General features: G+C 36.7%; 1 protein-coding gene across 1 annotated transcript in view; it reads right to left on the bottom strand.

Moving 5' to 3' along the window:
- Positions 1-27,822, bottom strand: part of MINDY4 (MINDY lysine 48 deubiquitinase 4) — an 82,423-nt gene that overhangs the window by 14,794 nt on the left and 39,807 nt on the right. The window contains exons 14-15 of the mRNA XM_005240965.3: positions 12,023-12,086; positions 9,970-10,131 (exon numbers count right to left, since the gene is read on the bottom strand). Coding sequence (XP_005241022.1) covers positions 9,970-10,131; positions 12,023-12,086 — 226 coding nt within the window. The remainder of the gene's footprint in view (positions 1-9,969; positions 10,132-12,022; positions 12,087-27,822) is intronic.

Here is a 27,822-nt window from a genome sequence, read left to right as displayed (position 1 = left end):
TTAAGGTTCAAGTCCAGCAAAGGATTGAGGCTAGTTTTATATATATTTAGGCTCATATTTATTATTTCTCATGGAATTCATGTTTTAAGGCAGATATATATATCTTTATGCTTTAATGCTTGGGGGGTTGTTATCCATGTTTTTCAAACTTAATATATGCTGCCATAAAATGAGTCATGGAAATTTCCTGCATCTCATGAAGTCAGTGAGTATCTTACAGTATTTTTGTCACCTCACACTAATGTGTTCTGAGACAGACACCATATCCCTATCGCATGCTGCTGCTGTAAAGCTGCAGTATCAGTTAATGATATTAGCCCCTTCAGTAGTAAATAAGAGTAAAAATGGTGATTAGATTGCTTAATGTAGCAAAGAAACCTTATTTTTTCTAGCTAGGATTTTAATATTCAGCTACAACAAATATGTATTATTAGCTATAGTCCTGTCATTGAAAGCTGTATTCTAAGTTCCAAATAATGCTGGTTTTCCCCTCATTGTATTGTTGGGGTTTGTATCATCAATAATTTGCTCAGACAAACTAAAAAATAACATAAAACTTTTGCTTTGAGTGGAATGCTTCTGATGACAGCTCTGCTTATTACTATTACAGTAGACAGAATCACTACTGTGCAGGACACTGTGTATAACCATCTTTATTTTACCCCTGATTTTATGTATCCTTTGCTAAACAGATGTTGCGTAGCTGGTATACTATGGCTATGCAAAACAAGGAATGGCACACAAGTCTGCAAATATATTTGCATAGAAATACAGAATCAGTTTCTATCTGTTTAATACAGACACATGGATCAAAGACACATTGCTAGTTTAGAGGCTAAGGTAGTTTTGAAGAGGTTTGCACAGTAATATGGTAAGTGATACAATCTACAGAAACCATGTCTGCTTGTTGCTACCTTTAACTTTACCACTATGGGATTTAAATTATGCTTCAGCATAAGCAGTGGGTGATAGTGGAAACTGGAAGACTTTAAAAAGAATAATTCTTATATGTTTTCTAGATACAGATTTGCAGATACAGCTTCTACAGTTCTTCACCTTGAGCACACAGGTGCAAACGTCATCGAATATACTGCTAAGAGGCAGAAGCCAACATATATGCTGTTGTAATTAAAAATCTAAACAGCATCCTAAGTGATAAGGAGTGTGTGTGGTTTTTTTATTATTGAGATTTAGAATTTATATCTGAAGTTTTATATGAGCACAAAATCAATTTTCTTTCCCAATAGGAATGTCTTCTTATGTTAGATAACAAGTCTCCAGCTAATTAAGTAACTGTTCCCTGACTCATTACTTTGCTAATATCTATTTAAAACAGCCTTTTATACAACAGCTTTTGTTTTTTATGTAAACTCTTGGCTTAAAAGTAAAGACATTTTTTTACAGGCTTACAAAAATACTCATAACAGGACTTATCAAGAAGGGAAATACACAGATGTAACAAAAGATGGCAAATTAGAGGGATATGGATGAAAAGGTTCATTCTCACAAACATGCATATTTTAATATGCAGATAGATCAAAGCCTAAAAGGAACAACCAGTCTTCTCCTAAAAATATGTCTTCCTACATACGTCTGCTGAAGTAACTTCTAAGTTTCATCAAACAACATTTGACAAAACAAGATTAGAGAGATACAGAACTGCTTCAAAGCGCACATTCACCCCAGCTCTTACTCACATGAACAGTCCTATTGAACTCAGGACAAACCCTTCAGATGAGTAAGGTCCATAGGAACATTTTCCAAATATGTATAGTTTTCAAGTACAATGCTTGCACAAGAAGACAAGGTCATGAACTTTAAGACAATAAGGAGAACTCAAAAACATTGCAGGTCAAATCCTCATCTCCCCTATGAAGGGAGAAGTCTTCATTTCAGTTACATCAGTTACAGTAGTTGAGGATTAGCTGCTGCCTTTAACATCTAGTTGTGTTCCAGCTGTTGGCCGGTCACTGCAGGACTGCAGGTTTACTTCTCCCCAAAACTGGCCACTCTGTCCCACTACCATCAACCTTCCAGGGACTTCTGGCTCTCCAGATACCTCACGTTACTCCTACACTCCAGTTTTAAGGTCAAGCAGCATGAAATAGGTTTTATCCATAAGGTGAAAATTTCTTCCTCTCCCCAAACATGTTACTTTGTCTAGACTTCATATAAGGAACTGTCCTCTTCCATGTCATTCCCCAAAACATGTCTAGATTTTTTTCTACAACTTATTATACGAAACCATGCTACTGACAAAGTAAGGACAATTCTTATTGTGAGGATTCCTTTGCCTGCCTCTTCAAGCATTATTTATTGAGTGGACTAAAAGTATGCCCTCATTTAACTGGTCCATCTGGTGAGTGGTGAGTGCTTCTTCAATTGCATGGCCAGGCTGGAATATTATAGGGAATGATATTCCTGGCCTGGAATATAACAGGGCCTTGAAGCAGGACAGGGAAGAACACGCATGAATACTCAGTGTACAGAATCTTTAGGAAACCCCTTAAACTCAGTCAGAGTGTGTGTCATCCAGCAAGTGCTTGCCAGAGAATGGGGCTTTTCTTTCCAGCTGTTGTATGCAGCTCTATGACTGTAATGCTGGCTCTGACTTCCAAAGGCTAATCAGGAATATGTGACTTCAATCTATGTTACTAAATATTATTATTTTTATTAAGGGCTCAATGGCTGTATTTCTACTTTGCAAAACATAATTTTTTTTTCCTGCTTGCAGTATCATAATGCATTGAAGAGTAGCAACGCATTACTATTCAAAATATTTGTTTTCAAAGATGCTCATGAATCCTGTATAGCCAAAAAAAAAAAAAAAAAAAAAAAAAAAAAAAGGTGGGAGGGGAGGAATGAATTAGGTGCCTTTTCATGCTGTATGTTTTCAGTTCCTATGGAGACTTCACTAACCCTAATCCTCTCCCTTACAAATCCTGCAAGAACGCTCATAACTTTCAGGAACACAATTTTCATCTTTGGAAAATGTCAACTTCTCAAAAGCAAGCACCTTTAAAGGGCTCATTTTCAACACTATGAACGGTCTTTTTCCACATCTGACTTTAATGTGTATTCACACAATGGTGAAATTATCTACAGACAAACACTTATTACTGGAGAATTATTCCAGTATATCTGCTGGAATGAGTGTATGATACTTCGCCATTCAGTTTTTATTTGCTTATTGAACCGGGCTATCTTTTGCCATGTGTACAACAAAAGAAACAAACAAGAAATATAACCTAGATTATGTGTTTCTGTGACTCCATTACACAATTTACCTTGAACAGAAACAAGCATGAGGTTATCACTCCTACACAGTGGCTATGATTCAAAGAAGAAGAGAAGATGATATCAAAACCAAGGAGGGTCACTGGATATGGCTAATGTGATGGTATTTTTCTCTAGTTTTGTTATCACTGAATATAATTTCACTTCTTTGCTTGTGGGACTTTTTTTTTAAAAAAATTGAGATAATATTCAGTCATTTCTTGCTTTATATTTGTTTGCCTGAATACAACAGTTATAGATGCTTATATTCCAAAGTAATCATACAGTGCAGTACTGAAACCCACACACAATTCCACAAAGGTCTGCGTTCTGTCAAATTGTGTAATTGCTAGCTGTACTGAATGCAATAGAATTGATAGACAAAAGGATAATTAGACAAAGCTTTCATGGTTACAGTCCACAGCATATTTCTTCTGTCAACATTTTTTCCTCAAAATTGCAATGACCTTTGCTGAATTAATATTAAACGATGTTCCAACAGTGTTAAGACCAAAGTGTCAATTCTGTAAAAACAGATACCCTTGCAAAAGGTCTTGGGTGATCAAGAACACCACTGACTCAGTTCACTTACTCGACCAGCAGTGTTAGAACACCAGGTCAGCCACACTGCTATTACATTTGCATATAGTGAAAGGACATTGTGAGGAGAATGTTATTGCCATTGATATGTACTTGCTTTCTATCAGATTAAGAAAAACAAAACTAATGTTCACAAGATCTGACGTTCAGAGTATGCATAACTTCATGAGTATGCCAGGTTAGACAGAAATTGAAGAGTTTTTAGCTAGATATTTATAAATTGTAGTAAAACCCAGTACTGCTATGTGCAAGCCCTACATAATTTCTCTGCAGCTTTGAATCCTTTTCGTTGTAGAAGAGGAAATCTTTCTGATAAAGAATTTGGGGGGGAGAAAGGACAACATTAATGAAGAAGAATAGAAAGTGATGTGTTCAATCCCAGGACAAAGACTCCTGGAAAGCACTGGCTTTTGACTAAAGTTCTCTTTTTCTGCCACAACACAAAAGAACATAACAGTTGTGGCAACGGAAATAGATGTCAGGGTGCCAGGTAGCCTCAGGAACTTTTCTTTATCCTTGTCCCATTCTGCTGCTTTTCTGGTATGTCCCATCAAGTGAATAAATGCTGAGGGAGATTCAGACCCTCACTCAGGCTTCAGTATTTTGCCATTCCTTTAATACACATGAAGGAGTTTATAATTCACTTCAGTAAGTTACTTCATTGCAATGACAAAGATAGGTTAAGATTCAGTCCACTTAATTCTTCAGCATTTATTTCTAAGCCCTCTAACCTCAGTTGGCCCCTAGGCTTTGGCTATCTGTAAAATTGAACAAGGAAGAAATGGGTATTGTCAGAAATTTAGATGCGCCTGTTCACCAGCTATAAAAGGAGTTGGCTAGCCTCTTACCTGAAGCAATTTCAGACTATAAAGGACCCAAAGGTAGATGAGATAAATCCAGATCCAAATGCAGCTATTTACAGTCTAGAGAGACATGTGGAAAGTATTTGACTTATCATTTTCTGTTTTGTCTGTATGCAAAACATTCAGAACTCTTTTAAACATGTGGGGTTTGTTATTCTTACTGTCTTAAATAAATACTCTGTGATTTTATTTTATTTTATTTGGAAGGACATTGACAAGAAATCAATGCCAATATCCCAGCAACAGTGACTGGCCTCTGGGAAAATAACTGTCCATGGATAAGTAGGAGGACAACAGGACTTCATTAAGGAAAATTTCAGTTCCAGGCTAGAAAGGAAGATGTAAAAATGAGGAATGAAGAACAGACTTTTTAAATGGCCAATGCTTTGTCAGCTTTGTTTCAGTCAAACTCATACGTATCACATGGTTTTGCCCACATTGGCGCTCACAAATGTCTTACAGAAATAGCAGGGCCCCTTGCCGAACGCGTCTACAGGGCACAATATCTACCGTATACCCATTACTGAAAAATAAGTGAAAAATTAAAACCAACCATCAGTTTCTGTTTTGCACATGTATATTTTTGTTGTTGGTTTCTTAAACAAGATGGTTAAACCTCTTTCTAACTCGTCCCCTCCACAGCCCCACCAATGACCTGGCTTGAATCCAGTCCATCTGACTGAGAAAGGCGCCTGTTTAGCAGACATATTTCCCAGCAAAGAAGGTTATAGGAAGGACGTTCCACAGGACAAATAAACAGGTGAGGTGCCAGAAGACAGAGCATGTGTGCTGAATTTAATAATTCAAGTAGGTCTTGTTATAGCACAGGGTGTGCTGGTTTCATCAAAAGGACCAAAGATAATATTTCCCATCTGTGGAATTTTAATGAAAAAAATTGTTTATTTATGTTTCTCTCTCCTTTTGAAAAGAAACAGCAAAAATGAGCATAACATCTTTGTCAATGCCACATTCTCTCATCATTTTCAGAAATGCAAAAACTAAAAAGCATCAGTCTTTTGAAATGCTGACAGCTCAAGCAGGCTTGGACATTGTCAAGAGTCAGAGTAGGGTGAGTTTGGAAGGTCAGCTGACAGGAGGTTTAACTACTATAGCAGGACAGGTTAAAAGCAGGAATCAGTTGAAGACAAAGAGGAATCAGAGTCAAGGTTCAAAAGAGGCAAGTAACGTTGAATACTTCCAACACTTCATGTACAGTAGCACATTACTGAAGTGGTTTCAAAAAGCATTTCAGAAGGATAGCCAGTTCCATCAGCCAATACCATACTAGCTTTAGAATGAGAGATTCAGAAGACCTGTACTCTCCTCCCAATTCAGCCACTAGCTTAGTGGATAACTTACTGGGATAAGCACTTCGACATTTGTTTCTCTGTTACCCCTGCCCTGTAAAATGGAAATTATACTTGCCTCTTTTGCAAAGCACAAATCTATCCATAGGAAATGACACACAAATGCTAGATATTATTATTGTTAACATTATTAATCATAATAATGATAATTATTACCATTAGTAGTAGTGTATTTTAAATTTTTCAGATGAGAATGCAGATTAGTTTTCCCTGGTTTTGCTGTTAGTCTCTTAAGTGAGCTGGTATAAATATGATGAGCATCTGTTTCTACTTTTAATGTCACAATTAGTTTTAAAGAGCATTTTATCACTCAAAGTTTTTTCACCTGCAATCTTAACATGACATTTAGGCCAAAGACTCCGACCCAAATGCAGGGACTTTTTCACTAATGACTTCTGTATTTGGCCTTGCCCACTTCTGTGCCTCACCCCTTTCTCTGAGGTCTTGTCCCCGATGCAGAAAAGACACTACTGCTGAACTGCTGCGTGCTGCAGCCCAGCAAACAGGAAAGCTGGCACCAATTGTATGTGGACTGACCAGCTTTTGAAAATGTTCCTATTGCTTTAAGAGATCTAAAGAAATCCCAGGAAACCTAAAATCTGAAGTTAGGCTTCTTAGTTAAATGTGTAAGATGAGATGGAATCAATATAGCTTAAATCTGGGCTTAGCACAAAGAAAAGAAATCCAAAGATGTGTAACTTGCTTACCAAAAAGTAACAGAATTGGGCTTTTAGGTTTTTTTGCAATAAAATACAGAATCTCATTACAAAACTAAATGTTTGCATATGAAATAGATTGAATGAATCCACCTGTCACTGTGAAACAATTTGCAACAAGTAATTGCATTACAAAAATATACGGAGTCTGGTGATACATTAGGACTAAGAGTGATGATTAGACATTAACAATTCCAGACAAATTACATGAAGCCCACATTTTTCTAATCAGCAGAGATAACACATCCAGCATGATCCACTGAAAGAGATTAATGGATCAGCAACAGATGGATTCTTCAGGCAATCTCTGGAGAAAAACCGACTGATCATTTTGTTTTGCTTTGCTACTGCTGAAGTTTGGCAAAAGGATTAATTCCATCCTCATGCCCTCATGATATTTTCAGCTCAGAAGACATGGCAAGGAAATTGTGAATTATATACAAGTATTCCATATATTAGATAAGGGAGATAAAATGGTATAGAAATCTTTCTCCATGCAGATTTACTGCATCTAGCCTGGAATCTTGCATATCCTTCCTAAATGTGTTGGTAAGTTGGAAGAAGTCTAGAAGAGAGCAATAAAAATAAGCTTTGGACAGGATGTACTGATGAAAAAGGGAGGAACTGTTACATCAGCTTGCAAATGTCTAGCGGATGGGGATTAATTGTTTAGGGGGCAGGTTAGATTACAAGTAAAAATGATAATCAGAGGAAACTAAGTAAATGAACAGTCAGATTTAATATTAGTATATCCAAAGCACAAGCTGTGTAGTAGATATTAAAATCTCCACATTCACAAGTGCCTGTATTTGTAAATCTGTATTTGCACTTTCTCATGTTTTAAAGCATGAGAGAAAGAAAAAAAAAAAGACCTGAGAAAAAAGGTAAGACCACAGTTATACACACTACGATCCTAAAAAATGGCTATCTGAACAAAAAGGCAGGAACTTCACAGACACAGATTTTAAAAGAAAGCCTACTATACAAGAGGACATAAAAATGCCCTGAATTATCCTCTGAGAGATTGGCTGGATATGACCCAAAGGGAGTTTTCCATCTCTAATGTCTATGATTCACCATACGTATATCATGCTCAGGATTTTCTTACTCCTGAAAACAAAACAAAAAACGAACAAAAAACCCCCACCAAACCCCAAACAACCAAAAATGACAGTCCTTTTCCATGACTGGTTTCAGTTACCATCCTCATAGCCACAATGTAATTGGATGCTGAATCCACTTACTGAAACACTGAGAGGAAGGAAAGAGTCAGTTTGAAAGCGTTACAGCCAAATGCTATTCTCAGTTCCACTACTGCAAACTATCAGTGACATTTATTTTTTTCTAAACTGTTCTAAACTTACGCCTTTTTAACCAAAAGCAGAATCTGGCCCCTCATCCTGAAGCCACAGTGGAGACTCCGCAGACTTGAGGCCAGAATCTGACTTTTGTCCTAGTCCTAAGGCAGGCATTGCAGCGTGTGCTGAGACAAACCAAAATGGAGAGCGCTTGCAGATGTTCTTAATAAAAAGCAAGACAATTCGCATCAGATGCCTAACTAGTGTAGACGGGAGAAAACGGAAACTACATCTACTAGAGTTTCTGTAACTGATTAAGAGTCACTGGCTTGGAAAACAGATCACTGGTCATGAGTCCAGCTCCCAGTGAAGAGCACAGCAGTAGCAGAAACAGCCCCCCTTCACCATGTAATTTGCAGAGCAAGTGGAAGAGAGTGTCTGATTCGCTGGGTAACTTTTATTTTATTTTTAGAGGGCAGATGGGAAAGAAATAGCTCTTACCTGCACTGACCTCACCATTTTGCTACTTAGAAGTCATTTTCCTCACTAGAAAATGGAAAAAATGCTACAGTGGTGCCTAACCTTTTTTTTTTTTAATTTTTTCTTTTTTTAGGTTTTAAATGTTACAGTGTTTATTGAAAAGGGCAAGGAGCTTGAACTAGACACAGAAGCTAATTTATTTTTAGTCCAGTTTGTTCTGAAGTAATCTGATTTGGATACACTGATATGCTGTTTTGCCTGAATTTAAGCCTCATTATAATCTTGTGAATAATGTAAAGGATTGTGTTAATTAAAATAACAAAAAAATATAATTTGTCAGTACTAGGAAAATGTAACTGACTTTAGCTGAGTAACAGTTAAAATCAAGCTTTGTTTTCAGTCGCACATTTATATTACATCAGTACAAACAAATTCTTTGCTCATCACTTTTATATTTTTAATTTTTATAGAGGCACTGACTGCAAATCCAGATGGGACTGTTACAATTATCTAATCCAGCACCTAACACAAGCAAGAGAATCTCAAAATGCATCCTTGCGTCAAACACAAGATTGTCTGTTTAACATAAAACAAATGTTCTTTGAAACTTTTAATCTATCTCTTAATTTTCGTGATGACTGCAGTTAAAGTACTATTTTCAAAGACATGTTAAAGGGAATGGTCCCATTATATTGACAACTATTTTAATTATCTATTGGTGGTTTTTTTTTACTGCTAATACAATATGATCACCCTTACAGCATGGAGTATTCAGTCTAGCTTCCCATCACACAGGAACTCATGGAAAACCAAATACTTAGGGTGAGTTTCAACTCCAGATTCAGTTGCTTACATACACCTGACTAACACATAGGTTTCCAATTATGAGCTGCGTGTCTCAACTCCACTATAGTAAGTGGAGATCTAGTGAATACAGTCAGGGGAACTTGTTCAGCTCAGCCTAGACTACATAATTATGTTTAGTCAGCTGAACAGCTTTCACCTCCACAGACTGCACTGAGCAGGTCCTAGTTCACGCATACAGATCTATACAATAGCCCCTTAAATAGAAGTGTGTTAGTCTGTAAAATGACTCCCACTTCAGGAGATCTGTTAGAAAACCACCCAGGCATGTAAGATTTTAGGTGCTGTAGACTAACCAAGTCATTTACCAAGGGGTGGCAGTCGTGACACAGAACCTGCATCCGGAAGGGAGACCATGCTCTGCCTTGGGGCATTTAAACCAGCACTAGATGCCTCTGAGTGAGCTACTGAATCAAGCCCATAATTTCTAAGCTGCTACACTCGCCCCAAGCCAATTTTAAATTTGCGTCCTTTTTAATTAAAATCAGAAGAATGGAAAGCATACCTGACAAACATCATAGTGCTCGAAGAGAGACAGCAAACCAATATCACTGCGGCTTGTGATACCTTTCAAAATTGTGATATTGCCATTTCCAGAGTCCAGCTCTATCACGTCATTGAAAACATTGGACACAGCTTTGCCAGTCAAAAGCAAGTTCACCAATTCCTGTTTGTGACATGTTTAAAAAATCCAAAGCAAAAACAAACAGCAGTTAAACGTCTTGTCGTTACCAGACATCAATACAAGATTGATTCAGGACTGATAAAGTTACACATGTACCAGAACCTTAACTTATGTGGTGGGTTTAAGTTTAGGGTTAGGATTAAGATTGTTTATAATTTTTTTTCAAGATATTTTGGTTAAAGTCTACTTCCAAAGTAAAATGAGGAAATATTAGCAGAGTTTTCAGTGTTCATCTTTCCAGAGGCAAACTGCTGATAATCAATTTACTCTTACATCCAACTCTCAACCTTCTCATATTAAGATTGGGGTTTTTTTAAATTAAATAATTTTTTTCCTTTTTTTTATACAATGAAAACAACTACATGAATTGCGTCAATTAAAAGTCGGTACAGTACTATCTGATATTTCTGCATGTGCTCAGTGATGTATTTTGCATGTTGGACAAGATTTGTTAATATTTTTTTTTCTGGATGCATTTAATCTCATTCAGTAAGACAGTCACCCATATAGCATCACATCTGGTTCATATCACTAGTATACTTACTGTAGCAGGTTGTTGATTATTTCTTCTCCAATTGAACTAGGAGTATGGGTGTGTCAGAAGCTAAATATGTGTGAAAGGAGGTGTGTGTGTGCATGTACACATGCGAGTGCATGTAACGTTCAAGCAACAGAGACACCAGACATTTTGCTTAGCATAAGATCCCACAAGGGCCAGCTACGTTGAATCAGCATGTAACAATATCTCGCAGCAGACTGTGCGCTACAGCAATCAACCAGCTAACTATTAATAAATAACATATGTCAAGAAACATGAGGGGAAATAACAAGAAAGAAGTTTCCAGCGAAAATAGTCCAAATGCCCATGCCCAAAGATGAATAACATTGGTATTGCCAGTTTGGACTTGTATGATTTTAAAAAATACCACACACATTTAAAGCCCCATGTTTCTTCTGAAAGACTCCCAAAAATTTACAGGTTTTCACGGATGTTTTTAGGACTTCTAATCCACCAGTGGTGTTCCACCACTTTCTTGAGAAATCACTGTGTAACCACAATATAAGAGAAGAACATGAAGTTTGCCTTTTTCAGCCAAAATGGCAATACAATTAAAATTAAATACAATTTAATAAAATACATTTAATATCTGTGGACCAGATTCAGACTATACTATTGTCCATGTCACAGCTTTGGGGGAATCCATGTCCCAGAATTTTGGGATCTACATTCCACTTATGTGTCCAAGGCAAAGTATTTCCAACTCTGTGGGTGCCTCCACAGGCCTAGAGCCAGGGACACATTTGGTCCAGGACACAAACTGGAATTTAGACTACATGAAGTTGTGGTCCTAACTGTCAAACAGCAATTCAGACTGCTTATTTTCAAGCACCATGTCTTTGAGACACACCTATAAGTCAGTGTCTCCAGTTTGAAGTACCAGTTAGCTTCTGTCAGCATCAGCTCAGTCAGCTGGGCAGTGACCGTTTATGGAGCAGCTGTATGATCAGACATGCAACCTCAGCCACCTTTCTGAAACAGCAGGGAGGAAACAGAATTTGCAGTCTCAGCGCTATCCCAGCACTAAGATCAAGTAAGGAGTTCAAAAGAAGCAGATGAGAAGAGTATGAGAACATGCATACACAGATACAGACACACGTGGACCATAAGATCAGGCAAAAAAGCAGAGGGTCTGAAAGCTAAGACAAGAAAACACATGGAAAGAAAAATAAAGGGTGAAGGTGCTTGGCATTATGGGGAAAAAGGAAAAGCACAAGGAGCTTAAAATAAAAAATACCATCTCTTCCCAAAGGTCACTTCACAGCTCTGCATGCAGAGCCATATGACACCCCAAAGACCAGATGCTTAACTTACCTGAGTACAGTAGCCATGGCTGCCAATCAATCGGTTTGTAAGCACATCAAAATCATTGCGCACCCTGAAAAGGAATGGAGAATACAATTAAAATTAAATACAATTGCTTCTTTTCATTAGACTTAACATGTCTAAATCCTGGGGAAAAAAACACCAAACTGATTCTCAACCATTAATATAGTTCTACATTTCAGAATCCTTTCATGATGATTTTTTGCATGGCAGAAAAAAGAAAAGTGTCTATATCAACAAAACCTGTGACAAGCAAAAGTTTATTAGAAGTAGACTAAAGAAAATAGCTGTAGAGGACAAAAGAAGCCGTTGTTACTGCTAGATAGAACTTTAGAAATTAGAACTGCTGGACTACTTGTCTTACAGAATTGCAGAATCACAGGAAGGTTGTGGTTGGAAGGGACCTCTGGAGGTGACCCTGTTCAACCCTCCACTGATGTAAGGCCACATAGAGCCAGTTGCCCAGGACCTTGTCTAGATGGTTTTTGATTATCTCTAATGAGTTAGGCTCTACAACCTACCTGGGCAATTTATTCCAGGACTTAGATAAGCTGTTCTCACAAAGGCATGTATTTGTTATTCCTATCATCAATACTTGGAATATAACCACAAACTGATCATATAATCTGTACATTGTTCATGAAATGAAGAAAAGAAAAAGAAAATACTCAGATCTCTAGGTGTACACATTTATAATACCACTGTGTGACTCCTTCTTCTATTTTATAACATCAAAGAGAAAAGTCCATGAAATTGCATTATTGATAATTATGGAGTAACATCTCCAAGAACTAAGTTCCCTCTCCCATAACTCTTGGAATTATTGAATTAGTGATTGTTTGATAACCTATAAAAGAAAGGTTGTAACTGTGATCATTTTTATCCTGCATATAAAATGTAATTGCAAATATTATTTTGTACATATAAATGTCTAATCTAGTTTTGAGAAAAAAGAATGTACTATATTCTGACACAGCTATGGCAATAAACTCCACAGATTAATTCTATGGTTCATAAAAAAGCAATTTCCCTTTAGTATAAAATATGTCAATCTCAATTGTTTTGGCTACTTCCTTATTTTGGTATTACAAAGGTAGAGAGAATGCTTGAACAATCCTCAATTAAAACTTAGCTATTCTACATACATCTGGCCTTCTCACTCTCATTTGATTTGTAAAATTTCCATACACCCAAGTATTCCTGTTTCCTGGCAATTAGCATGATTATTTAAAAAAAAAAGAAAATATTTTGTTTATGACAAAGTAAGAGTTGAATGTACATGGTTAGAGTAGAGCTAGCTAGCAATTTCAATATTACTACACATGCTCTGTTAAAAAATTGATACCTTAAGTAAAAAGCTGGGACATTCACTGACTTCATCCCAAACTTTACATAATTATTTTCTCATGAGATTTCTTTGAATGCCAAGATCAGAATGTAATATATAATATACAAGATCTTGAGCCATAATGATGCTTAAAAACATTCCAATCAAGTCATAGCCATTAAATCACAATGTCCTTCTTAAAAGAATTTAATTTAAAGATCATTTACAAGTCAGTCTCAATGATAACATGCCACAATAACATCTCTTATTAGCGTGAAATCAAAGAAAAGACCACAGAAAGTATGCCTCTAATACGGAAAATTCTCTCATGCAACATTGCAAGCATTGGATGAGGCGATAATAATCTTTGGATTTTGGCCATTTTTTAGTTTTAGAAACAGTTTCATCTTGAAAATGCTATAGCCTTGTTTGAAATGAGTAGACTATACAATATGCGTCAGTTAGGGACGATGGGACGTACGACAAAGACAATAGGAGGAAGTTCTAATTTCATCTGTAGGTACAAACAATATGGGAGTTTAGAGGTGTAGCTCAGATTTTCAAGAAGAACATCTGCCTTTCAAATCATTTTTGCTAATGAGGAAACAAACATCAGGCATATAGCTAGGAGATTTACACCTATTCTAAATGGTTTTAAGATTATTATTCATACCTGCCAAAGACTTAACAGTTTCTGTGCAGGTGTATTTATTGTGTTAGAATAAAAAGTGTTCAGCTTTTACTTGCAAGTACACTCTATGCATTGTAAAAATATCAGATAATGATAACAATGCATTTTGTTCTCTGCCAGGCTGTGAAGACATTCCTTGATGACAGGCAAATCTGAACCATCTGTTCATTGTGGTGTTTTGGCTATCAGATGTCAAAATAGACATAATGGATAAATCATTACTGCTAATACTAGCCTGTCCCTGCATGGAATTTTCCATTTATAATTTTTAAAACACTTTAAAACAGAAAACCCCATTAATTTTAAGCCAGCAGACTTTTTAAGTATGCCGGTCATCATCAGACAATGAGTTAAAGGCCTGGACTCTACTGAATCCCTCCTTAATTTACAGCCCAGTGCTCTGCATGCTGCTTTGACAGAATTATAAAGTAAATAGTCAGCAAAAAGACACCAAACAGAACAGCATTAATAGTAAAGATTTCTTCCTTGTGTTATATTGTCAGTATTTTCCAGTGTCATGGTAGTAAACCTAATTCTAACTGCAGAGTGAGCTAGGATGATGTTGACTGCTGGCAGACTGGTGGTGTTTGCCTCACCTGGTAATCCTGTAAAATCTGTGGAAAAGAAATTCTCAGAAAGTAAGATACTGATTTTTAAAATCTCCTGGACAAATATTTAAAATTAAGCATGTGTTCAATTATGCTTAAGTGCAATCTTCAGCAGAATTTATTTCCTGAGTTGATACACAAACAAAAAGCTGGCAATGTGATCTGCTAGATTTCAGATCACTCTGTAAGATCTCCCAGCTTGATTTTTATGTGCAGTTGTAATGTGCGTAACATGTCTTACGTCTGCGCTGAAACCAAGGAGAAGGGAATTTGAACTCTCTATGGAGCCAGTGAAGATGTGACTTCTGCTAAGGCAGAAGCAGCCTGTTGAGAGGAGAGAGAGACTGCAGCAAATACACCCAGATTAACGTACTCCCTAAATGCTAGGCATAGTTTCACCTTTTGCTGTTTCAGTTTTTGCCCTGGAACCCTTGAACTGCTGAATTCTCCATTCATCTGGAATCGCTTAGTCCAGCTTTTCTGGTACCTTGACAAAATGTGAATGTAGTTTATACACTCACAAAACCTACATAACATAGCAAAACTTATCTCCACATGGCTTATTAATTCTGTGCTGTTCTTTTAAAATATATTTCTATTTAAATATTTTCTTTTTTCCATAACAGGATGATCAGGGTAAGGCACCTATATCCTTGGTCTTCACTGTCTTTTTATTCAGCATGCAACCAAATATTTTTTTCTCACATTATTATCACATAAAAGGAATGTTATTACGGGGCAAAACCAAAAGAGGTGTAAGATGGCTTCAGAGAAAATACCTGCTTTATAGCAACTGGAGAAATCCTGTCATGACAGAAATCAACTAAATACATCTGGTGTGAATTATATGTATTTTTTCATGTTTTCTAATGCTGCTGGTTTTGGGGCTGGAATGCCTGAAATAGCTTTTCCAAAAATTACCATTAGTATTATAAATCTCCTATTCTCTCCACGCTCCTGTTGGTGATTCTATGTTTATCTTCAGCCTTGTTGAAACTGTTAGTTTCAAGTTGTAAATAACGTGTTTATTAAGGATGTAAAGCACTGAAGATGTATAGATGTTCTTAGCTGAACCTTCGACTGCTCTGAATTGTTACAGCCACACTGACATAACTTGCTGACTTCAGCGTAGCCATGACAGTTCTGATTAGGAATCTGCCTCATGTTTTCAATTTGCTCATCCATTCTGGGACATGAAAACTCTAAAAAAATATTCTAAGAGTTTAAGACAGACAGACAAAACCACCACAGTTAGAAGAAACTGTAATGGCAGTATAAACCTTAGCAGTGATGGTGCATTGATTAAACAAATTACAGTGATCTGTATGGGCTCTACTGAAGTTTTAAAAGTGCATAAATATAAATATTTTGAGCACTGGATACTACAATAATACAATACAATGCTATAATAATCCGTAGTCAGATTAAATTTTTCTTAGCAAATAACATTTAGTCAGATAAATAAGATATTTTTAAAATGCTTCATACACCTTAAATCTCAATTTACTTCCAGGAAAACTATTGCCAAGTCTAAAACAGAGAACATCTGAGCATTGAATATTAAATACAAAAGTCACATACAAACTGTAACACTAGGAATAATTCCAGACTATCAAAATATGAGTTAGTTCATGTCAGTTATTTACCCTTGATATCGTTTGGATTGACAGTAGAACAAAATAAAACAATATAAACGAAAAAATCATGCATTCAAGTAAGTGCTAGATGTTTTATAGTCCTTAGCCATGTGGCAAAGCTGTAATAAAAGTGACCTCACTTTGTTCATGGCAACAGACAGCTATATTAACAAACACACAATTACAAGTCTACTCTGAAAATAGAATTTGGGTTGGGAGGGAGAAAAATTCATCTTCAAGCATAAGGATTTCAAATAATTACAATGGGGATGTGGAAAATGACAGGATGGGTGACTGGCGTATTGTGTAAATGTTCCATTTTTATTATTTTTTTTTTTTATATACAGGCACACTGCAAAGATTTCAAATGAATGTTCAAAAAAGAAGGGAAAGGCTCCTCTGGGGGGAAGAAAAAAAAAAAAAAAGACAAAAAAAGACTGCTGCTTGGGATTCAAAGCAGTGAAAGCAAGAAATGGCTTCATTCTTTATTTATCACTTTTTTCATGTACCTGCTATTTTCACAAAGTTCTTAAATGTATTGAGGCAATCATGCACATCTAATTCATCAACTTTGTTGCTACAGGGTGCTAACATGCTAAAGGAAGTATTTGTATTTCTGAGGGATAGATCTGATGTGAGAAATGATTAATCTATTGGCACATTCAATCCACTACTTTTTTAAAAAAATAAATTATCTTTCTTGTTGAATGCAATATGTCTTCCTGACTGCAACACATTAAGCAAAGATCCTAAACCCAGATCTGCTTAACCATATTGCCCTTATGTTTATCAAACAGCTGAACAGCGCACAGTATGACAGTACACTGGCTGATATTTGGCAAAAATATGAAAGTTTTTGTTAGTGCTCTATTTTGTAGTATTACCACACTTATTCTTTCACATCTTAGGAGGTTTTTTTAAATAAACATATTTTATGTCCCTAAAATCAAGAGAGTTCATTTGTGAACTGCTTTGATTTCCTGAAAGGGAAAAAAAACAAGACTGGGAAAATGACAAAGCTAATCAATCACTTAAAGATGGGCTTCATATCACTAATTCTCCTATATCTAAAGATGGACACATAAACATCAGTTAATTACTCTGGTCTTCTTTACATTTTTGTACATGGAGAGAAATTGGTACATTCTGAAGGTAATTTATGTGACCTTGCATAATTTGCAGAGTAGAAAAAGAAAATACTGGAAAACTCCTTTTCTCCATCTGACTAACATAAAGTAAAGCGAACCTTCCATGACTTGGGCATTGCCATCTAATTGTGATATACAAGGGGCTGGACAGATAAATCATACTCACAAATATGCCGGCACTGCAGACAGGATGAGCATATTTTTTTTAGAATACAACTAAGAAATAAGGTTGCTATAGAAATGACAACACTGGGTAGCCAGCCTGGAAAAAAAGACTCCTCAGTTGGACAAGTCAATTAAAGCCAACGCATGAACACTCGGTTTCAAATAGCCACTTTGTTATAGATTTTAGCTCAACAGTAACAGAATTTGAGGATTTAGACAGTAGAAGCAGAGGAAGTTCAGATGGCCAGAAGAAATTACTGTCAAGATACGGAGCAGCTCTCCTATGAGAAGAGACTAGATAGATGAGAACCATTTCACTGCAGGACACAACTAATGGACTGCAACAGAAGTTCAAAAACTTCTCAATGCTAAGGAGATGATTAAGGAACATGTTCTCACTACTTTTCATAACAAGAACTAGGCAACACTCTGTAGACTTACTGGGCAACTGGTTCAAGCAAACCAAAGGGAAAAAAATCTTTGACAAAGCACATAACTACACTGGGGAACTCATTGCCCCAGGATGTGCAAAGGCCAAAACAATTAAAGGGTTCAAAAAGGTTTTAGAAAAATTCATGGAGGATAGATTCATCAAGGGCTAATAAACTTAATGGTCCGGATACAACTGCCAGCTTAGGAAGTCTCTGAATTATTATCGGAAATATGGAGAATATACCAGCAGAATAATTGCTCCATATTCACCCCATTTCTCACGCAGTTTCCTTCAGCAGCCGCAGCTTTCCACTATCAACGACAGGCTAATAGGCTAGATGAACCTTTCCTTGGACCCTATATGGACAGTCTCATGGAACTGAGGGGCGACAAAATTCACATCTCAAATACTTCTCAGAACAAATACTCTGAGCTTGTATTAGCCATGGTGTGGAATACAGCCATATCCCACACTGGGATAAAGCAGAGTTGCAGAGAGGAGGAAAGGAAGACCATGTTCTCTGCATCTGGCAGGTAAAATCCAGCCATCCCGGTTACTCTGTTTCATAGAAAACCACATTTCTTAGATGCTTTCTTGGCTTTCCATACTTTTCTCAGTGGTAGCTTAGGAACCTGAAATCTGGTCACATTTTGACTAGGTTTATTGAATGACAGGCTAAATGTACTGATACACTTTCATTTGGTACCAACATTGTTCTTTAAATTAAATAACTCTTCTCAGTCCATCTTGTTTACTTACAACTGCTACCCTCTCATTTTTTAGAAAATAGTTATGTTCCCTTTCTAAATTTGACTTTGAGGTTAGGTAAGATAAAAACTTTTGGTTTTCTTTTATGAGACAGTTTCTCATTCCCCTCATCTTCCCTTTCCCTACACTTCTCCCAGTTTTAAGGGTGATCCCAATTTGAGATGGTATTTCAATGAGGACACACGAGTGCCTTGCACAATCTATCAATATTTCTTCACCTCCTAAAACTATTTATGCTGATACACCCTAAAGAGTAGATTCAATGCTATTTTATTACACTGGCTCAAAGTCACTGCGTGCTCCACTACTTTTCTCAACTGCTCATCCTGCCATTTACAATTTATGAATCCCCACAGTACAGTAGTAAGTAGTCTCTGTTTGCATGACCTTGTCGATTCTGCAGTTAAAAGAAATTTTTCTTTTATTACCATCCCTCATGAAGCTGAGCCAACTCTTTTTGTGCAACACAATTTGTTCTATGTATTGACAGTACCTTTCAACTTTGGAGTCATCAGTACATTTCATGAGCACACCACTCCCTTTTTCCAACATTACTGTAAGGAACAAAACCTCAGTTTAATCCCAGATTGATCATTGAGGAACTCTGTCAGTAACCTCCCCCACAGTAATAACTCTTCTGAGCACCTTTATCACCTTTACAATTCTTAAAAGATCTCTTATTTTCACATTAGCAAATGACTTCTCATTTGGCATAATATCAAATACAAAAGCATTTTATTACCTCTCCATTAACTTATTTTATTCCAATATTTTTTTCAGTTTAACTAAAAATTCTCCATTTAGTAGTATAATTGCATGTGCTTTCTTGAAGTTCAGATAGAATTCACCTATCTCATTTCCCACTTTAAAAAGTCAGCTCTTTTATCAAAGTAGAATATCAGTTCAGTCTTGTATAAGTTTTCTTCTGTAAAATCAGACTGCATTCCCTGACATTTTCCATTTATTTCTGTATTTAGTTACATTTTGTTCAGAATTTTGCCTACAGCTTTTCAACTTGCTGAGATAAAGGCCAAGTTGCTTGGTCTGCCTTTCCATCTTTCTTAAATGGAAGCATTGTTTGCTGTCACACATTTATATGGTGACCTGTATTGTGAAAAGGTATTAAGCATTATTGTCATTGTATCTTTGATTTTAGGTGCTAGCTATTTCAGTATTTGGAGATGGAGAACACCAACTTCTCCAGACTTACTGCCCCACAGATACAAGGTTACTGTATGTTTTAATGGGGCAAGTGTTTTAATATGACGAAGTATGTAAGCTTTCAGCATCAAGTCCATTCATAAAGTCTGACAAAGCAAAAGAGAGCTCAGAAAATCTTACCTAAGTTTAGGAATAAGATACAGGCAAAAAGATACCTAGTTTATTTTTTTTCTTCATGTTGTGTAGCCATCACATTTTCAGGTTCAGTTTTACCTCCTACAAATTTAATTCAATTTCTATGCACGGATTCCAGTTACCCACACTGACTTTGCACCACTGAAAATCTTGACCTCCTTACTGAAATTTAAGGCAGAATATTAATTTAGATTTGGAGCATTCTTTACTTTATTGTTAGTAACAGCCACATCCACTCTACACAGAAACTTCACATATTTTCCTGATATTGTTTTATTGGTACAATAAGGAAATTGCTTAGCTTTAAATTTCTGTGAGTCAAGGTCTGGGTCTGACCTCATCTGCATCACATAATTTTTGTATTTTCCAACACCAGGACTCAGACTGCTAGTGCTAGAGCTATTTGTTGAGCACCTCTCTGTTTTCATTCTTTCGCACTCTTTCTTTAGAAATCAGAAAATTCTTCAGAGGACGAGCTAATAAGGTTCCTTCTCTTTGGGCATGTTCCTCAACTTTATGATTTATTCTGTCTGTTCTAGAAGGAACTGGATGTGTTGGGGGATGTATCTGGACTTTTTCCCCTGTTGCCATAAGAAATCTTTCTGTTGCATTTCCACACCAAATTTGCTATCAGCCAGTATACAGTCCACTACTCTGTTCTGTGGACCCATGTTGGTGACAGGCTTCCTCAGTTTTCTTAACAGGGAGACTAGAGTCACATGTCTCTCTCTATTATTTGCTCAAATCCCACGTTTTTTGTCTTCACACACAAACACACCCCCATTATGTACCAATATATCTATCATTCCCTTACCTAGCAATATGTCAGAGTCAGGACAAAAACCTCTTTGTTTTCTTGATTCTTCCCTTTTTTTCTGAATTTGGTTTCTTTTTTTTTTTTTGTCTCCTTTACCACTAAACCTTGTTCTTCAGTGCAGCAAACTTCTTCAAACCTAATTCAACTTTTCCTCTTCTTTGCCTTTGTGGTTGTGTTTCCACCTGGGTCATATTCCTCATCTGTATAGATTCCTTATCTTCAGATTTGATTTCACAGATGCTACATATTTGTGTTGTGTCAGACCCTACTCTCCCTTTCTGTATCTTGTCTTCAATATCCCCTTCTATCATAATTTCTAGCTTTACTCTTTTGTTCTTCAGTCCCATCTTCCTCAAGTTTTATAAGATGACATTTCATACATCAATATATGCCACTGCATATCCATTTATGAAAGAATATAAATCTCATAGCATCAGATCTTGGTCTCACATCCACCTTCAAATATTGCTAAGGCTGCCTCACTTACTGCCCATGTCTTGTCTTTCTTTGAAGGAAAAACATAAACTTCTTCCAAGCAAACTCCCTTCTTTATCACCTCTTAGCAGCTGATGCTGCAAATCTGTCCTTCATCAAAGTTCTACACTTATTAATATATTTATTAATGTGGAAAGCAATTCTTGCCCACAGAATACTTCAGCTAGACAGGCCTCTGTCTAATTCACACATGAGAGCCTCAAAGACAAGGAAGATCCTGAAGATTATGAATTGCATGCAACCTATCAAGCAGGAAGCACAGAAGTTCACTTACCCAAACAAACAAGGACTCAGTTCTTCCCTACCAAGGACTGGATCCCACACAAACTCTCCCATTTGCTCTCCTCCCACTGTTCTTGATAAATCTAATCTCATGTTTCCTCCATGTTGTAAAGTCACAAATGGGTCTTGGAGAGGTCTGAGACTCTCAAATATGGATTTTTCAGTTAGGTCAAGCTACTTGTTTTTAGCACTGTAACGTAGTTGACAGCTGTTTCCCCTTAAAAATAGCTGCTTCCCTATCTTTTTCAAACACCAAAAGACTAAGCCATAAAATATGTGTATTTTTATTACATAATTCTAGACAGAGTGAAAACTGCTCACACACGTAATTTCCCCTTGCTGTTGGTCTCCCAGGCATTCTCAAGTGGGGTGGGAACTACCTCTGAAAAAGTTTTCCCAGAAAACTGGCTCACAGAAAAATATATCTCCATCAAGAACTGAGTATGCCCCATGTGACTGGATCTTTTATGTAAAGTTCTAATTGCTTTTACCATTGGAAAAGCCAAATGGTCATTTTACAGAAAGCCTTTCTTCACAAGCCAAATAGCGTGAGGAAAGTAGGTGCATTTTAGGGGAACTCTAAATTAAAGATTGGATCTGAGACAGGAAAAGGTATCAGTTAAGGAAAGTGGACTGAGGGTGGAGGACCCATTGTTCCATCCGCAATTCATGTGCCAACAGAGCATCACTTTCTTTTTCAGTGTCCTAAGTCACTGAAGGATTTCAAAGTCAAGTAATACGTCAGAATCAGGGTTATTTCACAGTAAAAGATATCAAAAAGGATACAGAAAGGATATAGGAAAAGATACAGAAGAAAATGGCTTGATACAGATTACCACAGTGATGATTATTTTTGGTTACAGAACTCTATAAAAACTTGTCTTATTGAGTAAAGGTAGTCTTCCCAATGCTTGGCTTCAAATATGTTTTCATTGCGCTAATATTTTATAATGTTAATAAGGTTACCTGAGATTATTTAAAATTGTTAATCATAATGATGTTTATGGTTAATTAAGAGTGCTTATTCTGCACCTTCTTTGGCTCTTGCATCAATATGAAATAATCCAGATGAAAATGGAGCAGCAAATCAAGTCTGAAAGGCAGGTAACAGCACAGCCAGAGATGTCAAGGTTCAGTAGTCAGTTTATGGTTTCTTCTCTGATTTGTGGCACTTCGTTCTGGCCACAGAAAACCAATGTGCTCACATGCTTATAGCACATGCCCAACAAATTATACACATCTGGAAGCTCTTTGACAAATCCCTACAGGCTTCTGCTTCCCATTTGTCACGTCTCTCCTGTTCTATGAAAACTCTGTAGAGCAGGAATTGTGTGGCTAGGGGCAAACAACTGATCTTGATGCCAGGTAGAGTGTGACCCATAGGAATTACATATATACATGCTCTTACCCTGCAGCAAATCTGAGATAACTTTCTCCTGTGTGAAATAAGGATGAACACATCTGTTTGCCCCATAAATCGGGGCATATATGGTCAGGGCGATTGGGGAGTAGTAAGTGGTATGCTGAGGTGACTCTGGATGTGGTTTTACTCTTTCTTACTCCTTGGCAAGGAGAGCTTCTGATCTTCATTACAGCCCATAAATATCACTGTACTATAAATATATAAAGTACGTACATGACAGTATGTCTCACTGTGAAATGCTGTTCTACACAGGAAGTAAGGACAGAAGTGTTGAGTAATTTTTTTAATCGATAAAATAGTTTGCCAATGGACTAAAGCAGGAAGATTCTTGGAATATGGCTTGAAACTGGACAAATAATTACGTGAGTAAAACCAAGTTGACAAATGGATGTATTTGCATACATCCATAATAATGATAACAATGCATAGTTCATCCAAAATCTTCAGAGCATTTAAAAATCAGATTCCTCAGATGAGCAAGTTGTTAATTCAAAGGTATAAGAGTTCTGTACATGCTGAGGCTAGATGCTCTGCACAGCCAGAGAGGGATTGTAGCCACTGGTTCGTTAGCTCTTCTGATTAGGCTTTCCTCTTACATGAAGTTCAAAGAAGAAAAAACTTCTCTGTCCTATAATATGTCAAGTGCAGCTCAGCTTCATTTATTATGGGAAGGATTTTTTTTGAGATGGAACAGGTTTACCAGATAGCGATTAACATGATTTGATGTTTGTGTGTTCATTTCAAGGATGGATTAGAATGACAGGTGAAAGAAATTTAACTTCCCTCATTCAGTAAAACGGTAGCAAAGGAATGAAGAATAAGCGCTCAAGGGCACAAAACAACATATTTTTCATCACTTGATTCCCCTTAGTAAAAATTTGTTAAATGACAGATGATTTCAGAAAACTAGATAAATTGCTGATAACTAAGGGCAGACTTATTTGCTTTGAGAAGTCCTTGACTGCTAAGGAATCAAGATGTGATTTATTACATTTAATAATTTAATAGTACAGCATTGGCTTTTGGGGGGGGGGGGGGGGGGGGAGAAAAAAAAAAGAAAAGAAAAGCAAAAAAACCCAAACCAAACCAACCCTCAAACAATCAAAACTCCCAAACTCAGAAATGGAAACAGCACGAAGAATTTTGAAACAGGGTGTACACATTTCTGGAGCAGTAAAGACTACAGAAAGATAGTTATTAGAGTTGTGGGATCACAATAAGGAAAACGGTGTTGTGCATTTTCTTAGGTTTATAAAAGGCCAACCTTAATGAAGTACACAGCTTCCTCTTGAATTGAGAAACCACTCTGCTTTTTTTCCTCCACAGAAAAAACCATTGTTTTCTTTATTCTCACAAAAACACTTCAGAGAAAAAACTGAAAACATACCCAAATGACCAATGCTGACTGCAGAATTACATTTGTGATCTGCTATCAGTAAATGATAACATCCCTAAGCTGACAAAAGAGATTGCAAACACTGGAGGTTTGATTCTATTGGTCAGCAAATTTGTGAGTAACACAAGTCTGTGTTTATTTTCTCCAGGTAGTTTGAAAATGGCAATAAACTGCTTTTCTACAAAGGAATGTGACCTAAGGAATTTCCTCATTCAATATGTTCTTTGCTATAGCAGGTTCTAATAATGATGGATTTATGCAATAAAGTTATTGCACTGATCAAGAAAAATATGGCAAAGAAAACAGTGTGACTGGTTGGTAAGAAGCTGAAACTTAACGAAGGCTTCTCAACGAGTGGATCAGAATCAGCCACATCCCAATGCAGCAATGGTTTTGCATGCGTAAGGACAATGAGGAAGGTGCCAAGTGTTAGAGGTGATGAGGCAGCATCTAGCAGAGAAAACTTGCACTGCAGTTCCAGTACACGTTGCAACTTCAGTTAAACCTGGGTTTACTGAAGCTGCCGTTATGGGGGTCAGCATAAATCACTCCTGAGTGATTCTGAGTATTCATAACTCCTGAGTATACTCCTGAGTATTCATAACTTTCCTACACACAATGTGCCAGTCTTGGATGCAATGGTGAGGCCCACACTGGGGCTTACAGCCCACCTTTACGCTCAGTGTCTCCCAGGTACATGAAAAATATTTTGTAGCTTTTAACAACATGAAGATTTTAGTACACATTTTGCACATTCAGGAAGATTAGTCCCCTGAGCTAATACAATATGCTTACTATTTTTTAATTTTTCACTGGTTGTAAAAAAAATTTAAAAACAGCTTACAATTGTTAAGAGGTTACAATTGTTACTGACTAGCATTCCTTCCTGTACCGGAAGCAACAACACGTTCTCAGCAACTTCCTCAAAAATTCTCACTCCTCTTTGGCCATTTGTTATCAGTTCTACCAGTGATGATCATTAGTGCATGGAGTATGATAAACTCATTATGAAAACCTACAAAGCAGTGCTAAATAGAAATATTTATATTCTCAGTGATTTAGAACAACTGCCCAATAGACCTGGCTGAAATCTGGAATTTCCATTTACAAGAAAATTCAGTAACAATGTAAAAATTATGGAGCCAGACCAAAAGTCAGCCTATCCCAGCATACAGTCAGCAGCAGCAGTAGCAAACATCAAGGCAGAACACAAAAACAGGGCACATAGAGATTACATCTAGACAGGTGTATTTAAAGGTACCGAAGCATGTGTGTTCCAGTAATTTGTCTAAATTTATCTGAACCTCTTCATACTTTTGCCCTCATCTTCTAGTACTGAAAGTTACTTATGCTGTGGAAAAAAAGTACTGTCGTTTGTTTTAAAACTGAAGCCTGAGCATTTCCATGACAGTGCCCAAGCTTTTGGACTCTGAGAAATAAAGTATAATCACTCCTTGTTCAATCTTATCAAAGATGTCTAAACTTTTATCACATCCATCAATGCCAAAGAGGAAGGATTTTATCTGTCCTCATGCAGAAGCTGGTCCACACTAGAGAAGCTTTGGTTTTGTCTTCCAGTGTGTTCTAGTTCTAATGTGTCTTTACTGACCCTGCGAGACAAGACTACATGCAAGATAAAAACATGAGAAGATCATATATTACACAACTGTATTACCATGTTTTTATTCTGTTCTCATTTCTTATCACTGTAACTCCCAACGCATAATTTCTTCTTTGTCTATCACAGAAAATTGAATTTATATGTTCAGATAATTAAATTATTAGTAGTAGTAACAGATTTTCTCTCCTTTTTATAAAAGACTAAAGTCCATCACTAGGTAAGTATAGTTCAGACTGTGGTTTGACCATGTGTAATGCTTTGCATTAACACCGAATTTCATCTCCCATTTTATTGACCAGTCACTGTAAGACAGAATTCATTTCACTACTTGATGTTTACAGTGTAAAGCCTCTATGAGTAGGTCATTTAGATTTTCTTTTTATGTAGGGGAGATAAGTAAGCATTTCAGGACACGTTTTATCTCTTTCTAAGCTAGTCATTCAAAATAAGTCAATTCAACAGTGACATTTTTTTTCCTTTTTTGGGGGCATAAAGAAAGCCTAGATGTACATATTTCCATAGAAAGTAAATAAAGATAAGTAAGGTAGATCTTTACCCTCAAAACAGTAAACACCTAAAAAAATAGGAGTCTTAGCTAGTAGTTCTCCCTCCAAAATCAAAGAAAAAATATAGGCACTGTCCACAGCAATTCTCTTCACCTTTCTTGACACTTATTTTTGAATGGGCTGACTCTTGGAAAAGCTTCTCTCTTCATTGATTACAGAGGGAGCTGGGAGGACTGAGACTTGGCATACTTGTTAGAAGGTTAAATTCATATGAGATTACTCCATTGTTGGCACTATGAGATCTTTCTGAACTGCTAAAACTTAGTCACAGATTTAGGAAGGTGCTAACAGGTCTTGATCATTCTGAAACATACCAACCACTGCAGTTTTCATTCCCAAGTTACATGGCATGTCACAATTGCATGCCATCTTCCATCTCTACAGAGACAGGAAGCAGATGGGACTGCTCTAAGGAGTCTGTAAGCTTTGTGGTGTCATTATCTGTCACTCCTAGATCAGTTCTGGATGGGTTGAACTGCACAGGTCTTGCTAAAGTGGTACTTACCCTTCAATAAAACAACCTCACCATTTAGTCCACATTCAGTGATCTGCCTTTTAACTTGTAATTAATGCTTCCATATAAAATAAAGTATTATTATTTTCTTCTAATTATATCCTAACATGCAAGCTTTAATGAACAGTGGATCTTATTCATGGAACAGAAAACATTGGGAGAGATATTTTTGATTGAAAGAAACGTTTCAGTATTCATTAATCAAAATACCAGTCTTCTCTTTGTCGTACAAAATGTAAATGCTCTGGTTTGGTTTCATTGGACATACCTCTGCATCTTTATGGTAACCACGGTTCGAGACTATTCCATTCTCAGCCTTCAACTTGCTTACAGGAAATGCCAGTTATTTATAGAAGAGATATTTACCAAGGGGGGAGAGTCAGCATTATGAGCACACGGTGAAGAACTGACCCAAACAGAAGCATTTCAATGTGATTTCGGAAACTAAAATATGTCAGCTTCTCCACTAAAATTATTTAATTAATTAATCAATTAATCTAGCTGTTTCAATAGAATATGCACACAAAAATGAGGATAATTG

This window comes from Falco peregrinus, chromosome 5, assembly GCF_023634155.1.
Source record: "Falco peregrinus isolate bFalPer1 chromosome 5, bFalPer1.pri, whole genome shotgun sequence".
Classification (NCBI taxonomy): Eukaryota; Metazoa; Chordata; class Aves; order Falconiformes; family Falconidae; genus Falco; species Falco peregrinus.
The sequence above is the reverse complement of the archived record's forward strand: the minus strand, read 5'-3'. Positions and strand labels throughout refer to the sequence as shown.